The sequence below is a fragment of the Protopterus annectens genome, chromosome 2.part0 (genome assembly GCF_019279795.1).
Source record: "Protopterus annectens isolate FY-2018-M chromosome 2.part0, PAN1.0, whole genome shotgun sequence".
In the NCBI taxonomy this organism is placed as follows: Eukaryota; Metazoa; Chordata; order Ceratodontiformes; family Protopteridae; genus Protopterus; species Protopterus annectens.
Genome location: NC_056728.1, coordinates 436,286,645 through 436,305,346, shown reverse-complemented (window position 1 = coordinate 436,305,346; position 18,702 = coordinate 436,286,645). Strand labels below are relative to the sequence as shown.

Below are 18,702 nucleotides of genomic sequence, written 5' to 3'. Positions count from 1 at the left end.
AGATGACTAAAAAGACAGATTTGGGCACCAAGTCCTTCAGAGCTTTCATGACAAAAGACAGAGGGAGGCTGAGCCTTGAAAAAGCAATGCTAGAAACAACATAAAATAAAATCCACACACTGGAAAAAAACAATACACCAATAAATAAGAGGGATGGAGTTAGGGAGTGGCTACTGTAGCAGTGATTATTCCAACATGTACTTTGTTATAAGTTTACTTAACAACTGTACTATGTCCTCCAGTTGATCACTGCTGAAGTAGCCTAAGCTATATGGGTAGATTACCATAACTTACATATTTTGGGAGGTGGAAGAAGAAGCCAGTGAGGAATGATCATAGCAAAGCCTGAGTTAGACCTAGAAAAGGAACCAAGCTTATAGTGCTGACTAAATGTATGTAGAGAGGACCAAGTTGCTGCTTCTAAAATACTTCTAGAATCCAATCCTTTCCAAACAGCCACAGATAAAGCCAAAGCTGTGGTAGAGTGGGTCTTGGCACTGCCTGGAATAGTTTTATTGTGGTGAATATAACAAAAGGTAATAGCCTTAAACAACCATTTGGAAATATTCTGCTTTGACACAGATTGTCCATTCTTACCTTCACAATAAATGAACAACTGATCCAAAGATTTGAGCAATTTACTTCTGTCAAGATAGTACCTGAATTGTCTATGGACATCAAATGTACAGTGGATATAAAAAGTGTACACACCCCTGTTAAAATGCCAGGATTTTGTGATATAAAAAAATGACACCACAATAAATCATTTCAAAACTTTTCCCACCTTCAATGTAACCTATAACCTGTACAATTCAACTGACAAACAAATTTGTTAGGGGAAAAAATATAAAAATTAAAAAACGTACAATAAGCTGGTTGCATAAGTGTGCACACCCTTAAACTAATACTTTGTTGAAGCACCTTTTGATTTAATTACAGCATTCAGTCTTCTTGGGTAGGAGTCTATCAGCATGAAAGCTTTTTTTAAGTTTTAAAGTTTTTAATAGTTTTGCCATAAATTTTCAATATATTTATTTTCAAATTAAGAACCAAGCAAAAATCATGCTATAAAGGTTATTATAAACAGTGAGTGCAAAATCACTTTTCTGGATAAGAACTTGTAAAATGATATCACCACAGTAGATGAAAAGGGTACTTAAAGATGGTTTGCTGAAAAATGTTCTCAAAATATTGAAAACTGGACAAAAATCATGAGCAAATGTTCTAAGTTTCAGATAGCCTACTACGAACTTGTCTTACCCTATGAACTGTGTCATTTCATGATGTGCTGTCAGAGTGATGTCACCATGTCTGGGGAAATAACCGCACAATCAGAATGGTACACTTTGTGATATTGTGGCTTTTAGGCCTTAACAGGAAAGATATACGCAGTACAGGCTATCAAATTAAAATCTCTCATTACAAGTACTCAAATGTTATGACAGTCTTGCTTATTTAGCACCTACAGTTTATTTTGTGATTGTTTAAGGAGAGTGTGTGTGTGTTTTAAGTGTTGTGATAAAACATGGGTCCAGAATATTAAAACATTGCTAGGTTATGTTAAACTATTAAAAGTTCAGCTGAAATATACTTATCTGCTGCTCAGAAAGAAAAAAAAAGCAAGAACTTACCTGGTTACTTCATTTAGCAGCTGGCTCACAAACACCATTTTTTATTGTTGAGAGACAATTAAGACCATTTTAGTTCAGGAACTTGAAAGTGGCAAACTGGGCATCTACTAGTGTCAATTAAAGCCAAAACTTGTATTGGGGAATCAAATAAATTCTAATATCACTATAAAGGAGTCTGTGTGCTGGAGGGGAAGAAGACTACATTATGAAGATGGAATTTTTTTTCCCATTTTTATAATGTTATGCAAAATCCAGCCATGCAATGAGTAGGGAATTATTTCTTTTTTACAGTGATTGATGTGCAATTAATTCTGTTAAAAACTAATGGACAAAAAGCCTAAATGAGCAACTTAGTGAAATGTTTTTTTTTTTAGGTGCATACAGGGCAATGCAAACATACAAACCTTTTCTTCAAAGCAGGAAAATGGGTCCTCTACGACCCTCTAACTAATATAACCATCAATAGGGACTCCAAAATGCTGGATTAAGGTTAAAACATTCACAGAGCTGACCATTTGCTTTACTAGTCTTGAATGAATGGGTTTAAGGTGAATCAGTCCTTGATGAAATAAATGACATCCCAATGACAGACACGTTTAGTGTTACTGTAAAAAAAAAAAAAAAAAAAAAAATGACAGGGTGGTGCAGTGGGTAGACACAATCACTAAGACAGTTCTTTCACTGTTGCAACTGACAATGCTAAAATGCTTCACAAAGCACTACAATAAACTCTCAGTTAACCAGCCGGCACCCATGGGGATTGGTAGATGCTGGATAACTGTAGTTTCGGGTTGCTTGAGAGTTACTATTAAAAATAGACCTGACTGATATTGTACCCTATACTATGTGTTTGGCTTGACTTGTTCTCAGGGTGGGGAGAGAGTGAATTTATTCCTATTTTCCTTTTTAAAACTCTAAAAAACGTAAGTTATGCTTCCACGGGGGAGCAGAAAGTGCAACACATGAAAATTGTACTGTATTTCTTTGATTTTTTTTTTTTTGCTGGTTACATGAGCGTGCTAGTTGCTTGAGTTCAGGTTAACCGAGAGTTTACTGTAATGTGATCATTCACATTGGGACGACTGGTATCCCTGGTGTCACTACAAAGGGGGTGCAGGAAGGGGAGATAACCTGTATTGCAGGATCAGTATTTTTTTTTCTTCATTCTTTGTGACAAAAGCTGTACTAGTACATATAATAAGGATGACTTCTTTATGGACCAAAATCAGTTTAATAGGAAGTCACCACTGTTACTATATGGCTAACACTAGCCAGCATCACTTCAAAAGGAAGTGACTGAGTCAGACATTGTAGATGGAAACCATGATGATTAAGCCTTCTACCTCACAGAAGCAGGGTAACTAGTTAAAGCATGATCCCTAGTTACTGTCTCTGTGGAGTCTGCATATTCTTCCTGTATCGGTGTGGCCTCTCTCTTGGTACTCTGGTTTCCTACAACTCCACTAAAATGTGCAGGAGGACTAACTACTCTAAAATATTCTCACATATTCTACATTTACCCATGTCCTTTGGCACATACCATAACAGAAATAAATCTGTGAGGTAGGTTCACTAGCTAGGTTAACAGGGAGTTTTTTTTATATATATAGTATTATTGTTGGTGTTGTTTTTCTTCACTTCAGGAACAGTGACAAGCAGCTGGACTAGACAGAAATTAAAGTCAGTACATAGTAGAAACACTGCTACAGCTTCTGACACCTGCGTTCAATTAGGTCTTTGTCCTTATCATAAACTTTACTGAAGGCAACTACGGTGACATTACTCAGACAAACAGGAATGCTTTAACACAATACAGCTCATTATTGCTCACGGAAGACTATGTCAGTGTGGTCTTATCTGGAAAGATCTATTGAGTGCAGGCTATCAAATTAAAGTTTCTCATTACACGTACTCAAATGCCATGACAGTCTTGCTTATTTAGCACCTACAGTCTATTTTGCGATTAATCAGGCCATGAGAGTGTGTGTGTGTGTGTGTGTGTGTGTGTGTGTGTGTGTGTGTGTGTGTGTGTGTGGTAAATAAGCTATTGGACAGCAAATCAACTGTGTGAATTCTAAGCCAGACCTTCAGGTACAATAAAATAAAAAATATAGAATACAACAATGATCACTTAATCTACTGATAATTTAATATACTTACAGACACCAAGCCTTTGCCTCCCCGGGTAACACCTTCTCGAAAGCCACTGGGCTGTTTATTCATAGCTTCTCTTCTCTTTTGTTGGTACTCTTCATCCATGGTTATTGCTGCCACCCCTTTAGCCATTGCACCAGTGATTCTAGATGCAGCTCCAGCCAAACCACCTAGAAGGATTAAAGCGATTATTTACAAACTAAATCAATTAGCAGCATGACAAAAATAAATACATAAATCAGTGATGGCCCAGTGTGGTCGCCATCAAACACTTATAATGCAAAACAGGCCAAGACTAGGAAGAGGATATACTTATAGACTTGAATGCAAGAAGTTTAAGGACATTGCTGGAAGAGGCTTACTGTCTGTTCGGAGTGCAAGCCTTTCTTATAGGTTCATAGGTAGGTACTACGCTATCGGCCCAAGGGCCTACATAAGCCTAGCCGGCAAGGTTCCGTGGCTTACGCCACCCAAGAAAGTTATTTTCCTCTGCCACTGTCGAGCAGAAACACAGAAGTGATCTCCAGGGTGAATTTCCTATTTCCCATCTACTCATCAAGATTTTTTTTGAAGAGTGCTAATGAAGAACTTTGCTTGACATAGATGGGTAGCTTGTTCCACAGTACAGGAAGTCTCTGGGACAGGTATCTATCCCTCCAGCGTGTCCAGTTTATTGTGGTGACAAGGTTTAGGTTCCCAGAGTGTGTAGCTCTGAGGGATTGGGATTTCTTTAGGTGTAGCATGTCCAACAGCTCTGGGCTTGACATAGCTTTATATGTTAGGCAGAGAGCACCTCGGAGTAGGCGATATGCTACGGAGTAAAGCTGGAGTTTTTTGAGGCGGACAGTGTAGGGCATTTGTTTGAGGCCAGTAACCCTCTTTGTGAGGTACTTCTGTGGCCTTTCCAGCTGCTGCAGATGTCTTGTGAGGTACATTTAAAAAGGGGCGTTGTACTCTATAATGGGTCTAACGAGTGTCGAAGTAGAGGGGAACAATGACCTCTTTTTTCCTGGATGAGAACCCTTTTATGATGAGGTGTGCCATGTAGAAGAACTTCCTGACTACTGTGGCAATGTGACTATCAAAGGAGAGACTACTGTCCACCTTGGTCCCAAGGTCTCATCACGCATTCAATGTTAAGTAGATTGCTGCCTATGTGGTAGTTCATGGGTACAGAGTTTTTACCAAAGAGGATGACACTGCACTTTTTGACATTGAGCTTGACCACACCAGGCATCTGTCTCAGTGAGGCCCTTCTGTAGGATATCCACATCATTTGGGGACTTGATTATGGCTCCTAGATTGCAGTCATCTGCGAACTTCGTCAGCCAGAGGCCCTCTGTGTTAGCCTGCACTTCAGAGAAGTAGATACCAAACAGGAGAGATCCCAGGACGGAACCCTGTGGTACTCCACTTGTCACTTGCTTTGAGGTCAGATTTGGAGTCTGCAACTTTTACAGTGTGGGTTCTGTCAGTGAGCCAGTTGGTAAAGTACTGTTAGGTCAAAGCCAGAGTACCAACCGTGGGCGTCAGGTACAAATCGCGCCTTGAGCCCGTCATGTCGGTCCCAGTTTCTTGCCCCACGCAAACCCTTTCCCTAAAAGATAAGTCTACCCCCACCCCAACATACAGTGAACACAAAACACCAAAATATAAACCACGCCACACAAGAAAAAACCCATGTACAACCATCCATATGTTACAAAACACACACCCAAAAAGGGAACAAATAACACCACAACACTACCTGTTACACAATAAGTGGAATGTATATACAAAGTAACAATGTGTCTATCCAACCACAAACCTGCCCTAGGTAGGTACAAAACATTGATATGGGAGGGACACGAAATTGTACAAAGTACAAAACTGTAGAATACAAACTAAACGCGTTACACCAAGAACCAGCTGCCAATTTAGAATTCCAAAGGTGCAAAGTGTGGAGGTACAAGGTGCACTGAACACAGGAGAGTACACAAATATCCAAGTCTTTAGTTGCCACCCCCCAAGATTAGAGTGAAGTGGTAGAAGGTGGTAATGGAATGAGCTGGAATCCCACCCTCTTATGATTGGAGTAGCAAGCCCAGTCTTAGTAATGAAAACCAAAGAAAATCCAAGTGGCAATAGCCAGAGTTACTGAAAACCCAAGCAAAAGCAAAAGCAAAGCAAAGAAATAAAGCACTGAGAAAACCCCTTAATCCTGCTTAAATAAACTTTTAAAAAATAACGTACATTGGAGAATTAGTGCAAAAGAAACCTAAACTTTGGTAATGGCCCTTCTAAATGTTGTTAGTCCTAAATAATTGGTTTAAAGTACACTAACACTATAACTTTATTTTGCTTTAGGATTAAAGGATTTGAAGATAATTTTAAGATATCACTAATCAGGAAATTTTGTATAAAGCTAAGGGCCTAAAGAAGGACCTGTAACTTCTTGCACCCTTCTTGCAGAGGTAAAAGAAAACAAAAAGGGAACAAATATCACAATTCCTCAGTTCAGGCAAGGCTGCTAGGCTCAAAAGGTCTTTGAGTTTCTAATACCAACACAAAATTGAGTAGCCCTGCAGGGAGCTCTAAAATTGTAAAGTCTTATTCCAATAAAAAAGGAAGTGTTGACAGGAGTAGAGGAAAAAATGGGGTGGTATCCCACAATCATGAGTTAAAGAAATTTGCCTGCAGCATGAAAATTAATGAGAGAAAGACAAACAAATGTTTGTCCTCAAACTCAGCTTGATATTCAAGGGAGAAACCAATAGGTTTGAACAATCAAACATCAAACACTTTGCTAATGGAAGAGCTCCACAACCTTGTCTTATAATCTGCAATCCACTCGCTTTTACTTACCAAATCAAATCTAAAAACATTCAAAATTTCAAAGGTGAGCTGTTGGGAAGCTGAGTTCTGCAATGGATATGTGAAATTGTTTGTACTGAGGCTTGAAGCTGACATTTGAAGCTTGACCCAGGCTAGATAACACAATAGGTGGAATCAAAGAGAGTGTGGAATCAGCCTTCCTAGGCTTCAGACTCTCCTTCAACAGACTCCTCGTGCAATGGAGTTGCAGTGCTGAGACAATAATCCAAAGCTATCAAAATGCTGGTCTGACCTGTCTTGTGAAGCCTTTAGAGCAATGTGCTAGAGGAGGGGGAGGCAGGATTTTCAAAGGATCACACTTGGGAGGACTGGCTTCACCTTCTGGAGACCATCATGAAGTTTTTTGTGTGAACAGGCTGGGTTTAGGGTTTAAACTTTGGCAAAACACTGGCATAGTGGAGCTTCCACTGAGATCACTGTCAAAGAATGAAATAGCACACTATCCAATGTCCGGAAATATGTGGAGAAGATCAGCAGATCTTCCACTGGGGATCTGTGTTCCTCCTGAATAACTGAAAATCTTGGAAGGAGTTCTTTGCTCCTGGCGAAGCATCAATGATATTCAGTTGCATTGAAGTCTCCCATGTCTAAATTGCTTTTGTGCCCTGAGTTTGAAGAATGTTGTGTTCACAGTTGTGATGTAACACTGCACAGTTGTGTTGTCTGTTAAGATCAACAACTGCCCTGTTCCCTGTAAATGAAACTGCTATGTAGTGACAGGACTGCATTCATCTGCTGCAGTCATGGTCTGTAAGATTGTGGAATCTCTTGAAAGCCATTGTCATGTGTCTTGTTTCCTGTCAGATGAAATCCCAAAGCTGTGTCTCTGGGCGTCAGTTGGCCAGTCTGTCAGAGTCATACTCTGGCCTCATCACAGAGAATCCTTGAATTTGTGACATAGGTGAAGGTTGAATCTGATTCCTCAAAATCCAAGGTAGCTGAGTCCCCCTTGTTTAAGTGACACCAGAATTACTGTGTCCAATTCCTTTGAGGATGCACCATTGTATTTTGAAGCATGCCATGATTAGTTTTAGGGAAGTACCCCATTTTGCATGCAGGGAATTGTTTGGCTTGAGAAGGTAAGGCCTTGGGAAAGAGTCCGGACTGAGTCTGAAAGGACTTTTTTGAAAGAAAGATTCTTAAACTGTTTGTCCGGGGTTAAAAAGTCATCTGAGAGAAAGTGTTCGTCACTTTAGAGGGCAAATGTCTCAGTCTTCATTCTGTGTGAGACTGGATCACAGGGTACCCACAAGAGGCATCTTAGCACTACTATCACATATTCCAAATGGGCAAGAAATTAAAAAAGGCTTGAAGCAGAAGTAGGCAATCGTCCAAATGCTGAAAATTCTTATATTCCTAGAAAGCTTTTTAGAAAGCTTAGCACTGCCCAAGGGAACCCAACTGCTTGTGAATACTCTGAGCACAGTAGATAAGCCAAGGAGCAATGCAGAGAACTGATAATGCAAAGGTATTCAGAAATCAAGCTGATATGCAGAGAAAAAAATTAGTCTGAGCTCTGATCGCACCCCAGCTCAAAAAAGAGATCCAAAGAAACCATAATGTGCTTCCTGAGAAGCAGAGGTAGAAGCCAGTGTAATGTCCAGACAGAGGAAACTTAGGAATGGACAGATAGACAACTTGGGAAGGTCTCCCCAAGTGTACCCTTTCCAGGTTCCCCTTTTTGAGGTAGGCCGAATCCCTGATTGGTAAATCCTAGAAGGAATGGTGGCAATTTGCCCCGGCTGAGAGACATTTTGGAGCAACAGATTTTCTCCTTTGTTTGGGAGGAGGCAAGGAGTGCAAATATGGAAAGGAGGCATTTGAGATAGGAAAATGCCTTATGTAAAGAAAACCTATATGGTATCCCCCTTGAATGATATCAAACATTCATCTGTCTTGCTCTGCCAAACTCCTCCTTTCAAAGGAAAGCCAGGCTGAGAAAGCTCCCAAGGTTGAAAAGCAAAGACCATGCTCTCTGTTTGAATTAAGCTGCAGGTCCTGCTGCTGTTTGATTTGGACTGACCAGTGACCCCCTGTTACTACCCTAAGAAACCCTTGAGCTCTGCCCCTACCACATCTAGACTAACCCTACCTGCCCCTATGGTGCCCCCTAGACTGGCCCACTGGTAGGCCAATTTCTACCTAAACCACCCTTTGCCAACCAAAAAATCTTTAACAGTCTGCATAGACTTAGCCTTGTCTTCCATTTCTTTTAGACTTGCTTCCATTGAAGCCATCTCAAACAAACTATCAGATTGGGCCCTGCAAAAAACACGTCTTTCTCAAGGAGAGCTAAAAATCTTTGTCCTCAGCCAGGCAAGCTCAATCCCTCAGCAGGCCAGTAGCTTGCCTGACAAGACAGGTGTGCCTGGCCCTCCAAGACATTGCAAAGAACAGTAGACCCCACATTCAGCACAGAATCAAAACCCCTTCCTTCAAAATACTACTAAATCAAACTTACCAAAGCATCTACCTTAATTCAAAACCAAAGACAGCAGACTTTGGTTTTTCATTGTGAAATAGCAAAACATGTGAAACATCATGTTCAAGCTCAAATGGCCAAATCTTCCTGGCCTATTTGGAAGTCAAACCTTCTTATCCAAAGCAACAGGAGTTTTAATTTCTTTAACAGGATTTTTAAACTTTTACTAACAGCACCTTTACAGGTTTAGGGCCCAGAAACCTTTTCTCCTTTAAAGCTCCTATAAAGATACTTATATACTGGGCACCTATACCCTCTAATATAGCAGGAGATCAGGAATCAGAGAGCAAGAATCAAAGACTGGAGAAGCCTCTGAAATCCTCCTACCTAATCTCCTATAGGAGGCTAAAGGGGAAAGCCCTGGTAGAAACAAATGCTGGTCAAAGCCTTTCCTGAATGAACCAAAAATCTCCCCTCCTCATTTAAAAATGCTTAAATGCTGAAAAAAGTCCCTCAGAAGGAGAAACAGAAGGAGGAGAATCAGGATCAGAATCAGAGAATAGAAATCAGAATCCAGGGGAATAAGGGGAATACTAGTCAGTCAAGACCTGTGACTCAACTCCCAAGCTCATCCAAGCCTGTAAACCCAGCTCAGGTTCCCAGGCCCCAGGGGCATCAGGAGGGGCATGGATCCTCTAATCAATGTGCATCTTATGCATCTCTTTCCATGCCTCACATCTTAACCACTGAACTGAAACAGAACCTAACCTAACAAAAAAAACCCTGCCTGAAACAGCCTTGGAAGCCTGGAAGAAGCCTAGGGGGAGAGGGGGAGGAAGAAGAGAAGGAGGAAGAAGAGCCCCCTGAGAAGCCTGAGACCCCCCACCTTGCACCTTGGGACTGATCTCACATTCCAAAGAAATTTCTGGTTGCACCAAAGATCTTTTGCACTTCCTGGAACACCTCTGGCGTACAGACGGTTCTTCCTTCCACCGTCAACTTTGTTATTGCTGTCCGCTTTGCTTTTTTGCTTGGGAGCATGCTTTTTATTTTTTTTTTTTATTATCCCACGGCCCAACCGGCAACAATCTGTCTTCAAACTAACCTGGCGTTATCTTTAATTCTTAACAAGAGCCACAAGCGCCACAGGCAACAAGCTCAGGCCCACAAAGCCAAAGGTACGCACAACAAGGTATAGGTAAGGTATGGTAATCTGAAAGGTAATTATGTGTTTCTACAAGAAACTGACATCCGCACTTTTCGCAAGGCAAAGAAAATACTGAACAAGAAAAAACAAAAGGAGTGCCAACGTGTTACTAGGGGTCTGAAACTCCGTCAAAAAAAGAACCAGGAAAATCTCAGCCTACCACCCTGCACTCTGTAAAACTGTTCCAGGACCCCATGGCAAAAAAAAGACTGAGAATGACGTCGCGTCCCATGCGCATTTGTGCCCTGATGTCCTGGCCGTCAGACTTGACGCTTCGCCAGCCTCATCTATCTCTTCTTGTATCGGGCGACTGACAGACGGACTACAACGGTGTCACTGCAGCAGCAATGTGAGATGAAGAACATCCTATCTTGTGACATAGGGATTTATACCTAGTTTAGTGAGTTTAGCTATAATTCCAGAATGGGGGATGGTGTCGAAAGCCTTGGTGAGGTCAAGATAGGCTGTGGAACCACCTTACCCTCATCAACGGCTTTTGTGACTGCCTCAAAGAAGTCGATCAGGTTCAGGAGGCATGATCTGCATTTCACAAAGCCGAACTGGGTGGGATCCAGACTTTGGAGGTTAACAAAGTCTTTGTTTATGAGTTCCATGATGATAAGTTCCATGGCCTTGCAGACCAGGCTCGTCAGGCTAATAGGTCGATAGTTCCCGGGATCAGTGGTGGCTCCCCCTTTGCGGAGTGGAATAACTGTTGCTGTGCACCATTCAGTGGGCACAAAGCCTGATGCAAGGCTATTATTGAACATGGTGCTCAAGTGGGGAGCCAGTTCATTCTGAAGTTCGCAACACAAAAAGGGTCAGCAGTAATGGAAGCGGCATCTTACATTGGGTTAACAGACACTGAACAGCCAGGAGGAAATCTAGCTCTGAAACAATGAAATAATAGTTTTAGCTATGTGAAGTATTTATTAAAACAGAAGATACTTAGGTCTGGGAAACTGACTGAAATTCTTGGGAATGCCTGGTGATACTGCATTACCTGAACAAAGCACTAGCTCACATGACTGAAAAGTGCAAGTACTTGTCTGTGTATATAGCTATGGACTGTGTTGCAAGGAATGGGGGGGTACATACAGTTTTTTTAAACTTGCTTGCAGGATCTGAGTGAAACCATTGCAGGTAAATGTGGGTTGGCAATATAAGGTAGATTACTTTCTTGGAAAGGATCCCATGGAAAGATAGGATTTATCTTTAGCACAGAACAACATTTGTGGGAAGGACTACACATGTATAAGAATCACACTGATGTCCTAAGAGCAACACAGATACACTATTATGGCATTCAAATTGTGTAGCAAACACAAAAAAGCGAGTGTGTTAGCATACATTTTAAGAGCAACACACAAACTGCCATGATACAAGAAACACATTTAAATAGAAAGGAACATGGAAAGTGATAAAGAGGACTGGAATGAATGGTTTACTTACAGGAATGGAGGAAGAGAGGATAAGAGGATTCTAATGCTAATAGAGAGGAGCATGGCCATAAATGCAGAGAAGCAGAAAATGGACAGCTTAGGCAGACATGTATTAGGGAATCTAGTAGTGTGGGAAGGTTACTTTAGCCTCCCTTTATATCCCTCCTGTACCTAAAGTAAAATATATTAAACAGATAATGGGTGAATTTATAGTATTCCAAGACGGAATGCTGGTTGTAGTGGAGGACCTTAATATGGTAACAAGCAAAAAGGATATAACAGGGGGACTAAGGAGGAACAAAATTATTACTGACGGCAGATACTTGGAAAATATAAGAATATCTTTGGGCTAAACAAAACAGAATCTATTTGCACTGGGAGATGTTGTACATTCTTCCCAGGTGAAATACAGAGTGCACATATTACTCATAAAGATGCAACACTCGGGCTGAGGTACAGAGATGTTATGTCACAAGTGAGCCCTAACATTTAATAACTGAAAAAAGTATGCACCCAATAGTAATTCTAGATCATGCACCAATACAGATTAGCATAAGACCAGAATAAAGGTGTCTGGGGGATAATCACTGGCATTTCCTGACCTATTTGTTGAAAATAAAACTTTTCAAGGAGTAGGTAGATCAAAATATGCTGGAAGTACTGGAGGAAACAGTCATTAACGTAAAGGATGATATTGTACAATGGGATAAAGCTAAGGCTAAAATCAGAAACATGGTAGAGGTAACATCCAAAACACTGTAGTCAGAAGTAAAAAACAAAGTGTTTAGGAGCTGTTAGAAAACTTAAGCAGATCCTGGAACAGCAAAGAATAAATAACGGGGATAAATGGGAGGAACAAGTGAAGGTAGCTAGAGGAGATATTGTGTACTTAGACAATATCCATGGATATGGAGCTAAAGCCTTGCTTCAAAGTTTTTTTTTTAAATAATCCTAAAACAGCGACGTTATTAGCACAGACTAAGACAACAAAAGGCTGAAAGAATATCAACCAAAATTAGGAATCAGGAGACAGAACAAATAGAAACAAATTCAAAACAGATTATTAACATAATGGGACAGTTCTATTACACTTTATATAAACAAGATACAGAGACAGACAAGGAAAATGTCCATACAAGAGAATACCTTGAGAGTCTACAATTACCTACGTTAATTGATAATGCGAGGAGGAAATGCTACTGGCTAAGATACAGGAGGAAAAAAATATATTAGTGTCATCAAACCTCAGAAAACAGGGAAAGCACCAGGAATAGATGGAATATCAACAGAAATATGGAAAAGGAGTGCTGATAAAGTAGTTACAAACTGGAAGGTTATGTTTAACAACATCCTTCAGGGAGAGAGAGGGTTCCCCCATTGTGGGGGATGGTGGTGCTTGTAATTATCCCTACTGAAGGCAAGAATTTGACAAACCCAAGATCGTACCACATTTACCACAATCATAATATTTTTTTATGATTATATTAGTCACAGGGCTAGGAAAAGGAGCTTGGAATAATGGATTTAGACTGTGTGGATTTATAGAGAAAATACTTTTGATAATATTAATAAGACGTAGTAAACGTACCCAAACACAAAAACCAATAAGTAAAACACGGAAATGACTTCTTCGGATTATCGCTGCCAAACTGTTAAAAAATTTCAGATTCTAACTGCTGCAAGTACAGTTGATCCACCACAAGGATGCAAAAATTTATTGACAAAATCCACAACACAAGCGCTTTCGCCTGGTCTTACCAGGCTTTATCAAGTGTAAGGCTCTGAAGGCATTTAGTTTACAAATGCATTGGATAATAGCTCTGTCTAAGATCTATAAAGATTTTGCTGTCTGGATAAAATTTGGTGGAGGACTGTCTGTCTTTATAAAAGTCTGAAAACGTACTCATCAGGGCTGCCCTCTCTACCCACTCCTATTTGCCCTATACTACAATCTTCAGGCAAGAAGTTTTAGAATGTCTTAGAATGGGGAGAAAACAAAAAAATTAGTGCTGTCTGCAGATGATATTATATATATAACTATCTTGGAAACAGAATTAAAGCTTGGGGAGATGGCAGGATATAAAGTGAATGAAAGTTTAAGGCAATAGTGTTAAATTATGTGCCAATACATCACAATGCAGACTTATCCCTATTAAAGTGTTCATGAGAAAATAAAATACTTAGGAGTGTAGATAAAGATGGGGACAAATATCAAGATTTCAGAGATATGTAGGATGAAACTCAAAGGAAGTGGAAAGCATTGTTTATGGATGAGGAAAGAAAGGTACAGACTATAAAGATGTTTTCAGTCCCTCTGACACTTCAGACTAGGGAGTCATACTATTTACTATTAGCCAGAAGAAGGGCTCTCGCTGAAATCTGAAGGGAAACAAAGCAGTTTTTTTTAGGAAACAAAAGGGAATGGTTCAACAGGATACATTAATCCTGCCCAGGCAGGAAGGTGGACTGGGTCTGCCAGATTTTGAAATATATTTTACAGCAAAGCAACTTGGACTGCTATATTTAATGCAACATAAGGATTTTAGACCTAAGTAAAAAGGGATTCTGACTGGAAAATATGGGGTGGTAGATGGAGAAAAATCAATGACATCACAACAATCTTTGATAAGCAAAAGGAATAAATCTTAAGCAAAGGAATATTAAGAGTGATCTACAAATGGGTGGTAGCACCAAGGGAGGCTAGGAAGTGGGAAGGTTTTGTTTTTTCCAACAAGCTATGACCCAAATAGTTATGGCAGGAGGTGAAATGACAGAGTGTTCTTGGCATGTGAGAAGACAAAAAGAGCCTAGATACTTGGGATCATTTGACAAAAAAAGAATTGATGATAAAAATTAGAATTTAACTTGCAAGAAGTAAACATTTATATAATCTAGGTTTAGTGTTGGAACTAAAGACTATATCAATATTATCTAATGGTGGACTCTACCAGAACTACTGTGGTTCTTAATAATAGAGGTTATAACTGATGTAAGGACTAGAAAGAGGGTTATAAGTAGAGTGCATACAATTATATTAGTAGCTACAGATAAATGTAATGAAGAGTTTTAAAGTTTGAAACACAAAATTGGAAATGGAAATAAGTGAGAGAGAGGTGTTTAGCCTCAAGATATGCCACAAGATGAAGGAAATTTAAAATGTACATGGAGTGTTTGCACAGCTATTTGTACACACCAGTGAAACTGGTGAAAATGTTCACAGAGATAAAGGGAAATTAATGGAAATGTAAAAGTAATGATAAGGGAACACAAGATAAAAAATATTTGCAGAGAATAACCAGGGACAAAAGGAAGACAAAGGGAAAACCAGTAAAGAAGTATTTATGAAACAAGTGATGGAAGGAATAACGGAGGAAGTTTTCTGCTTAAGAAATGTTCAAACCGGGAAAAAAATAAACAATACTCAGTTCCTCCTAATTAGTTAGAAACTATCTGAAGTACTGTCACAGACTCATCCTTAGATGAGGGGAGAAATTCTGTATAGGCTTGTTGACTCACTCATATTATGAAAGGTGTACTATAGGTGGTACTGGTTGCTCTGTTTTTATCTCAGTTGTATCATAAATTTTATTTTAACTTTGTAAATAGTTATAACAAATTCACAAACGTGAGTGCTGAGAGTATCTACTGCATACCACTTTCTATAAAATGTGAATAAACATACCAGTGATTAAGAATGTTGTGGTATTAAGTCAGTTAAGTGTTACATTCTGGCCTTCTAAAAGAAGGGCAGAGTAGCTGGTATTAACATTTTAAATTTTGAACTTGAATGCATCAGAAGATAGAAAGCAAGTTAAGAGTTCACCATGTATGAGGATTACAAATTACTTCTTAAAAACATTGAATCTTGATAAATAACTTCTGTTCATTAAAAACAGGAGTTGCCACAGAGACCTCAATCACCTCATGGAAATGTTTCAAGGTTATAACAAGTTGCTTAAGCAACTAGCTGTTTGCTTTCCTTCATTCGTTCTGGGACATCCCTAAAATAAGTTAATCAAATTGATGTGTAGTTGGTTTTGGAAACCTTTAGTGGATTTACCCATTTTGCAACAAGTGTTTGCATCATAAAAGCTTGGGGAATATCAGTATGAATCTGAGAAAAGTACAGTTGTGTACACACTTACCATAAATGTAGATGTTCAAGTGTCTTCACTGTTGCAGTCATCACACTTGGGTTATCTGCCTGCAGGTAGCCCTCAGTCGGTTCGAATACCAGTGTTTTGGGATTTGTGCGTTGGATGCTGTCGCCTCTTCCATGACACCAGGTCATCAGGGGTATAAAACATGCAGCCGATGCCATTACATCAGTTTTTCTTGCCTCAGATGTCAGGAGCCCCTAAAATAGGAAGCTATTAAATGGTGTGGAACACCTCCAGCAAACAGTAAATACCACTGCCATAGAAAATGGCCAAAAAGAGGATAGGTAGAAAGTATAGAAATAAAATAGGGGGCTGGAGGGAGGGTAACCAGGACTACAACAGTGAATACACTTGAACATCTACATTTATGGTAAATGTACATAACTGTACTATGTTCTTCGTGCTTCATTGCTGCAGTCATCACATTTGGGTTGATTCCCAAAGCTGAGGAAGGGTGGGGACAGTCAAGACGTGTTAGGGCTGGCTAGCAGGCCTTGTAAGACTGTGGTGGCAAATGCAGCTCTGGATTTAGAAAAGGTAGGTAAGTGGTAATGCTTGGTGATGGTGTGTACAGAACTCCAGGTTGCAGCTTCCAGCATGTCCCTGGTAGGGACTCCCCTGAGAAATGCTGTAGAGGTTGAGGTAGCCCTAGTGGAATAAGTTCTGATCCCCTGTGGGGTAGGTTTTCCATGGTGTTTGTAGCAGAAATGGATGCAGTGTGCTATCCATTTGGAAATGGTTTGCTTTGAAATGGCCTTGCCCTCTCTGCCCCTGTAGCAAAGCTGACTAGCAGCTGGTCAGATTTTCTGAAAGGTATAGTCCTGTCAAGGTAGAACCTGAGCTGTCTGCGCACGTCCAAGGAGTGCAGGATCCTTTCCCCTTTATTCTGAGGATTAGGGAAAAGGTTGGCAAATGGATGGATTGGCTTAAAGCCACACTGGATACTACCTTGGGCATAAACGCTGGGTTAGTCCTGAGGGAAACCCTGTCAGCATGGAAAATAATGAAGGGTTCCACAGCCATTAGTGCCTGTAACTCAGACACTCTTCTTGCTGAAGTGATGGCTAGAAGTAAGGCTGTTTTCCAAGAGAGGAATTTTAACTCTGCTGCAGCAGCAGGTTCAAAGGGGGGAAACGTGAGCTTCTCTAGTACAAAGTTAAGGTTCCAAGGCAGGGGTGGGAGCTCTTCTAGGGGGCCTTAAATTGTTAGCTCCTCTCAGGAACTGCTTGAGGAGAGGGTGAGAAAAGAGAGGTGGCTCAGTATTATAATGAGCTGAGATGCCAGGGGCATGAATCTTAATGGATGAGAAGGAAAGGCTTTGTGAAGCAGCTTTGCTAGGTAATCTAGGATTTGAGATAAGGTGGGCATGGCTGTGTCCTTTCCCTGAGCCTGGCTACAAGAACAATCTTTTCCACGTTTCAGAATAGGATTTTCTAGTACTAGGCCTTTTGGCTTCAAGGATGACGTCCAGCACCTGTTGGCCGAGGGTTGCTGGTGGTATATTCAGGGGATAAGCCAGGCTGCAAGGTTTAGGGTTTGAAGCTGTGGATACAAAATGTGTCCCTCCTGCTGGGGCAGCAGGGAGGGTGTCTGATGTAGGTGCCAGGGTGGCATTGCTGTCAGACTGCGTAGGAATGGGTACCAGTGCTGGCGTGTTCAGTCTGTGACAATAAGGATTGTCCTTAGTCTGTTCTGTTTGATCTTGAGTAGTAGTTTTGAGAGGAGGGGCAGAGGGGGAAGGCATAAATTGAGAGGTTACCCCATGTAAAGGATAGGGTATCCACTTTCCATGCTTTGCTGTGAGGATTTCTGGTGCAAAATTTGCACAACTGATGGTTTTGTGGGGAGGCAAAGAAGTCCACCTCTGGTGTCCCCCACCTCTGGATTAGAAGTTTGAATGAGTTGGGTTCCAGTTTCCACTCGTATGGGTCCAGTAGATTTCTGCTTAAGTCATCTGCCAGTGAATTTTGTTTGCCTGGCAGGAACTGAGCTTGCAGGTGCACTTGGTTGCTAAAGGGTGTGTTCCATAGGACCATGGCTAACCTGCAGAGTGGGTGGGAATGAGTTCCCCCCTGCTTGGTTATGTACCACATAACTGTGGTGTTGTCTGTCTGTATCAGTTGTTGTCCTGGGCATATAAGGTATTTGAAGGCTGTCAGAGCATTCTGTACAGCTAACATTTCTTTTTGATTGATATGCAGGGGAATTTGTCCTGGGCTCCATTTGCCTTGAATACATTTGCCTGCCATGTGAGCCCCCCATTGCATAGTTTGATGCGTCTGTTGTCAGGGTTTGGGCGGTGAGGGGTTGAGTGAAAGGAAGTTCCTTATTGTGGTTGCATGCCTCTGCCCACCAAAGGAACTCTGCCCTTAGACAAGGAATGATAGGAATCACTGTTTCCAGATCCTGAGAATGTTGACACCAGAGATTTTTTAAGTACCATTGAAGTTTCCTCATATGCAGTCTTGTATAAGGAATTAGTAGAACGCATGAGGCCATGAACCCTAGGACTTGCAGTATTTTTCTTGCAGATAGCTGGGTTTTGGTGGCCATTAGTTTAAAGTAGTTTGTCAAATATAGCTGTTTTTCTGGAGTAAGGAATGCCATCTGGGAAGTTGTGTTAAAGCCTGCTCCCAGGAATACAATCTTTTGGCTGGGCACCAGTTGTGATTTCTTTTCATTGATGGTGTACCCCAGAGAAGTTATGAGTGCCTTTACAAATGCCAGGTGAAGTAGCAATTGCTGACTGTCCGCCTGAATCAGGCAATCGTCCAAATATGGCAAATTTGAATATTTCTCTGCCGGCAGAATG

At 40.7% G+C, this 18,702-nt stretch overlaps 1 protein-coding gene across 2 annotated transcripts in view; it reads right to left on the bottom strand.

The window, feature by feature from the left end:
- VPS13A (vacuolar protein sorting 13 homolog A) overlaps positions 1-18,702 on the bottom strand; it is a 4,910,496-nt gene that overhangs the window by 610,510 nt on the left and 4,281,284 nt on the right. For both annotated transcript variants that reach the window (XM_044060868.1, XM_044060869.1), the window contains exon 65: positions 3,792-3,955. In XM_044060868.1, coding sequence (XP_043916803.1) covers positions 3,792-3,955 — 164 coding nt within the window. The remainder of the gene's footprint in view (positions 1-3,791; positions 3,956-18,702) is intronic.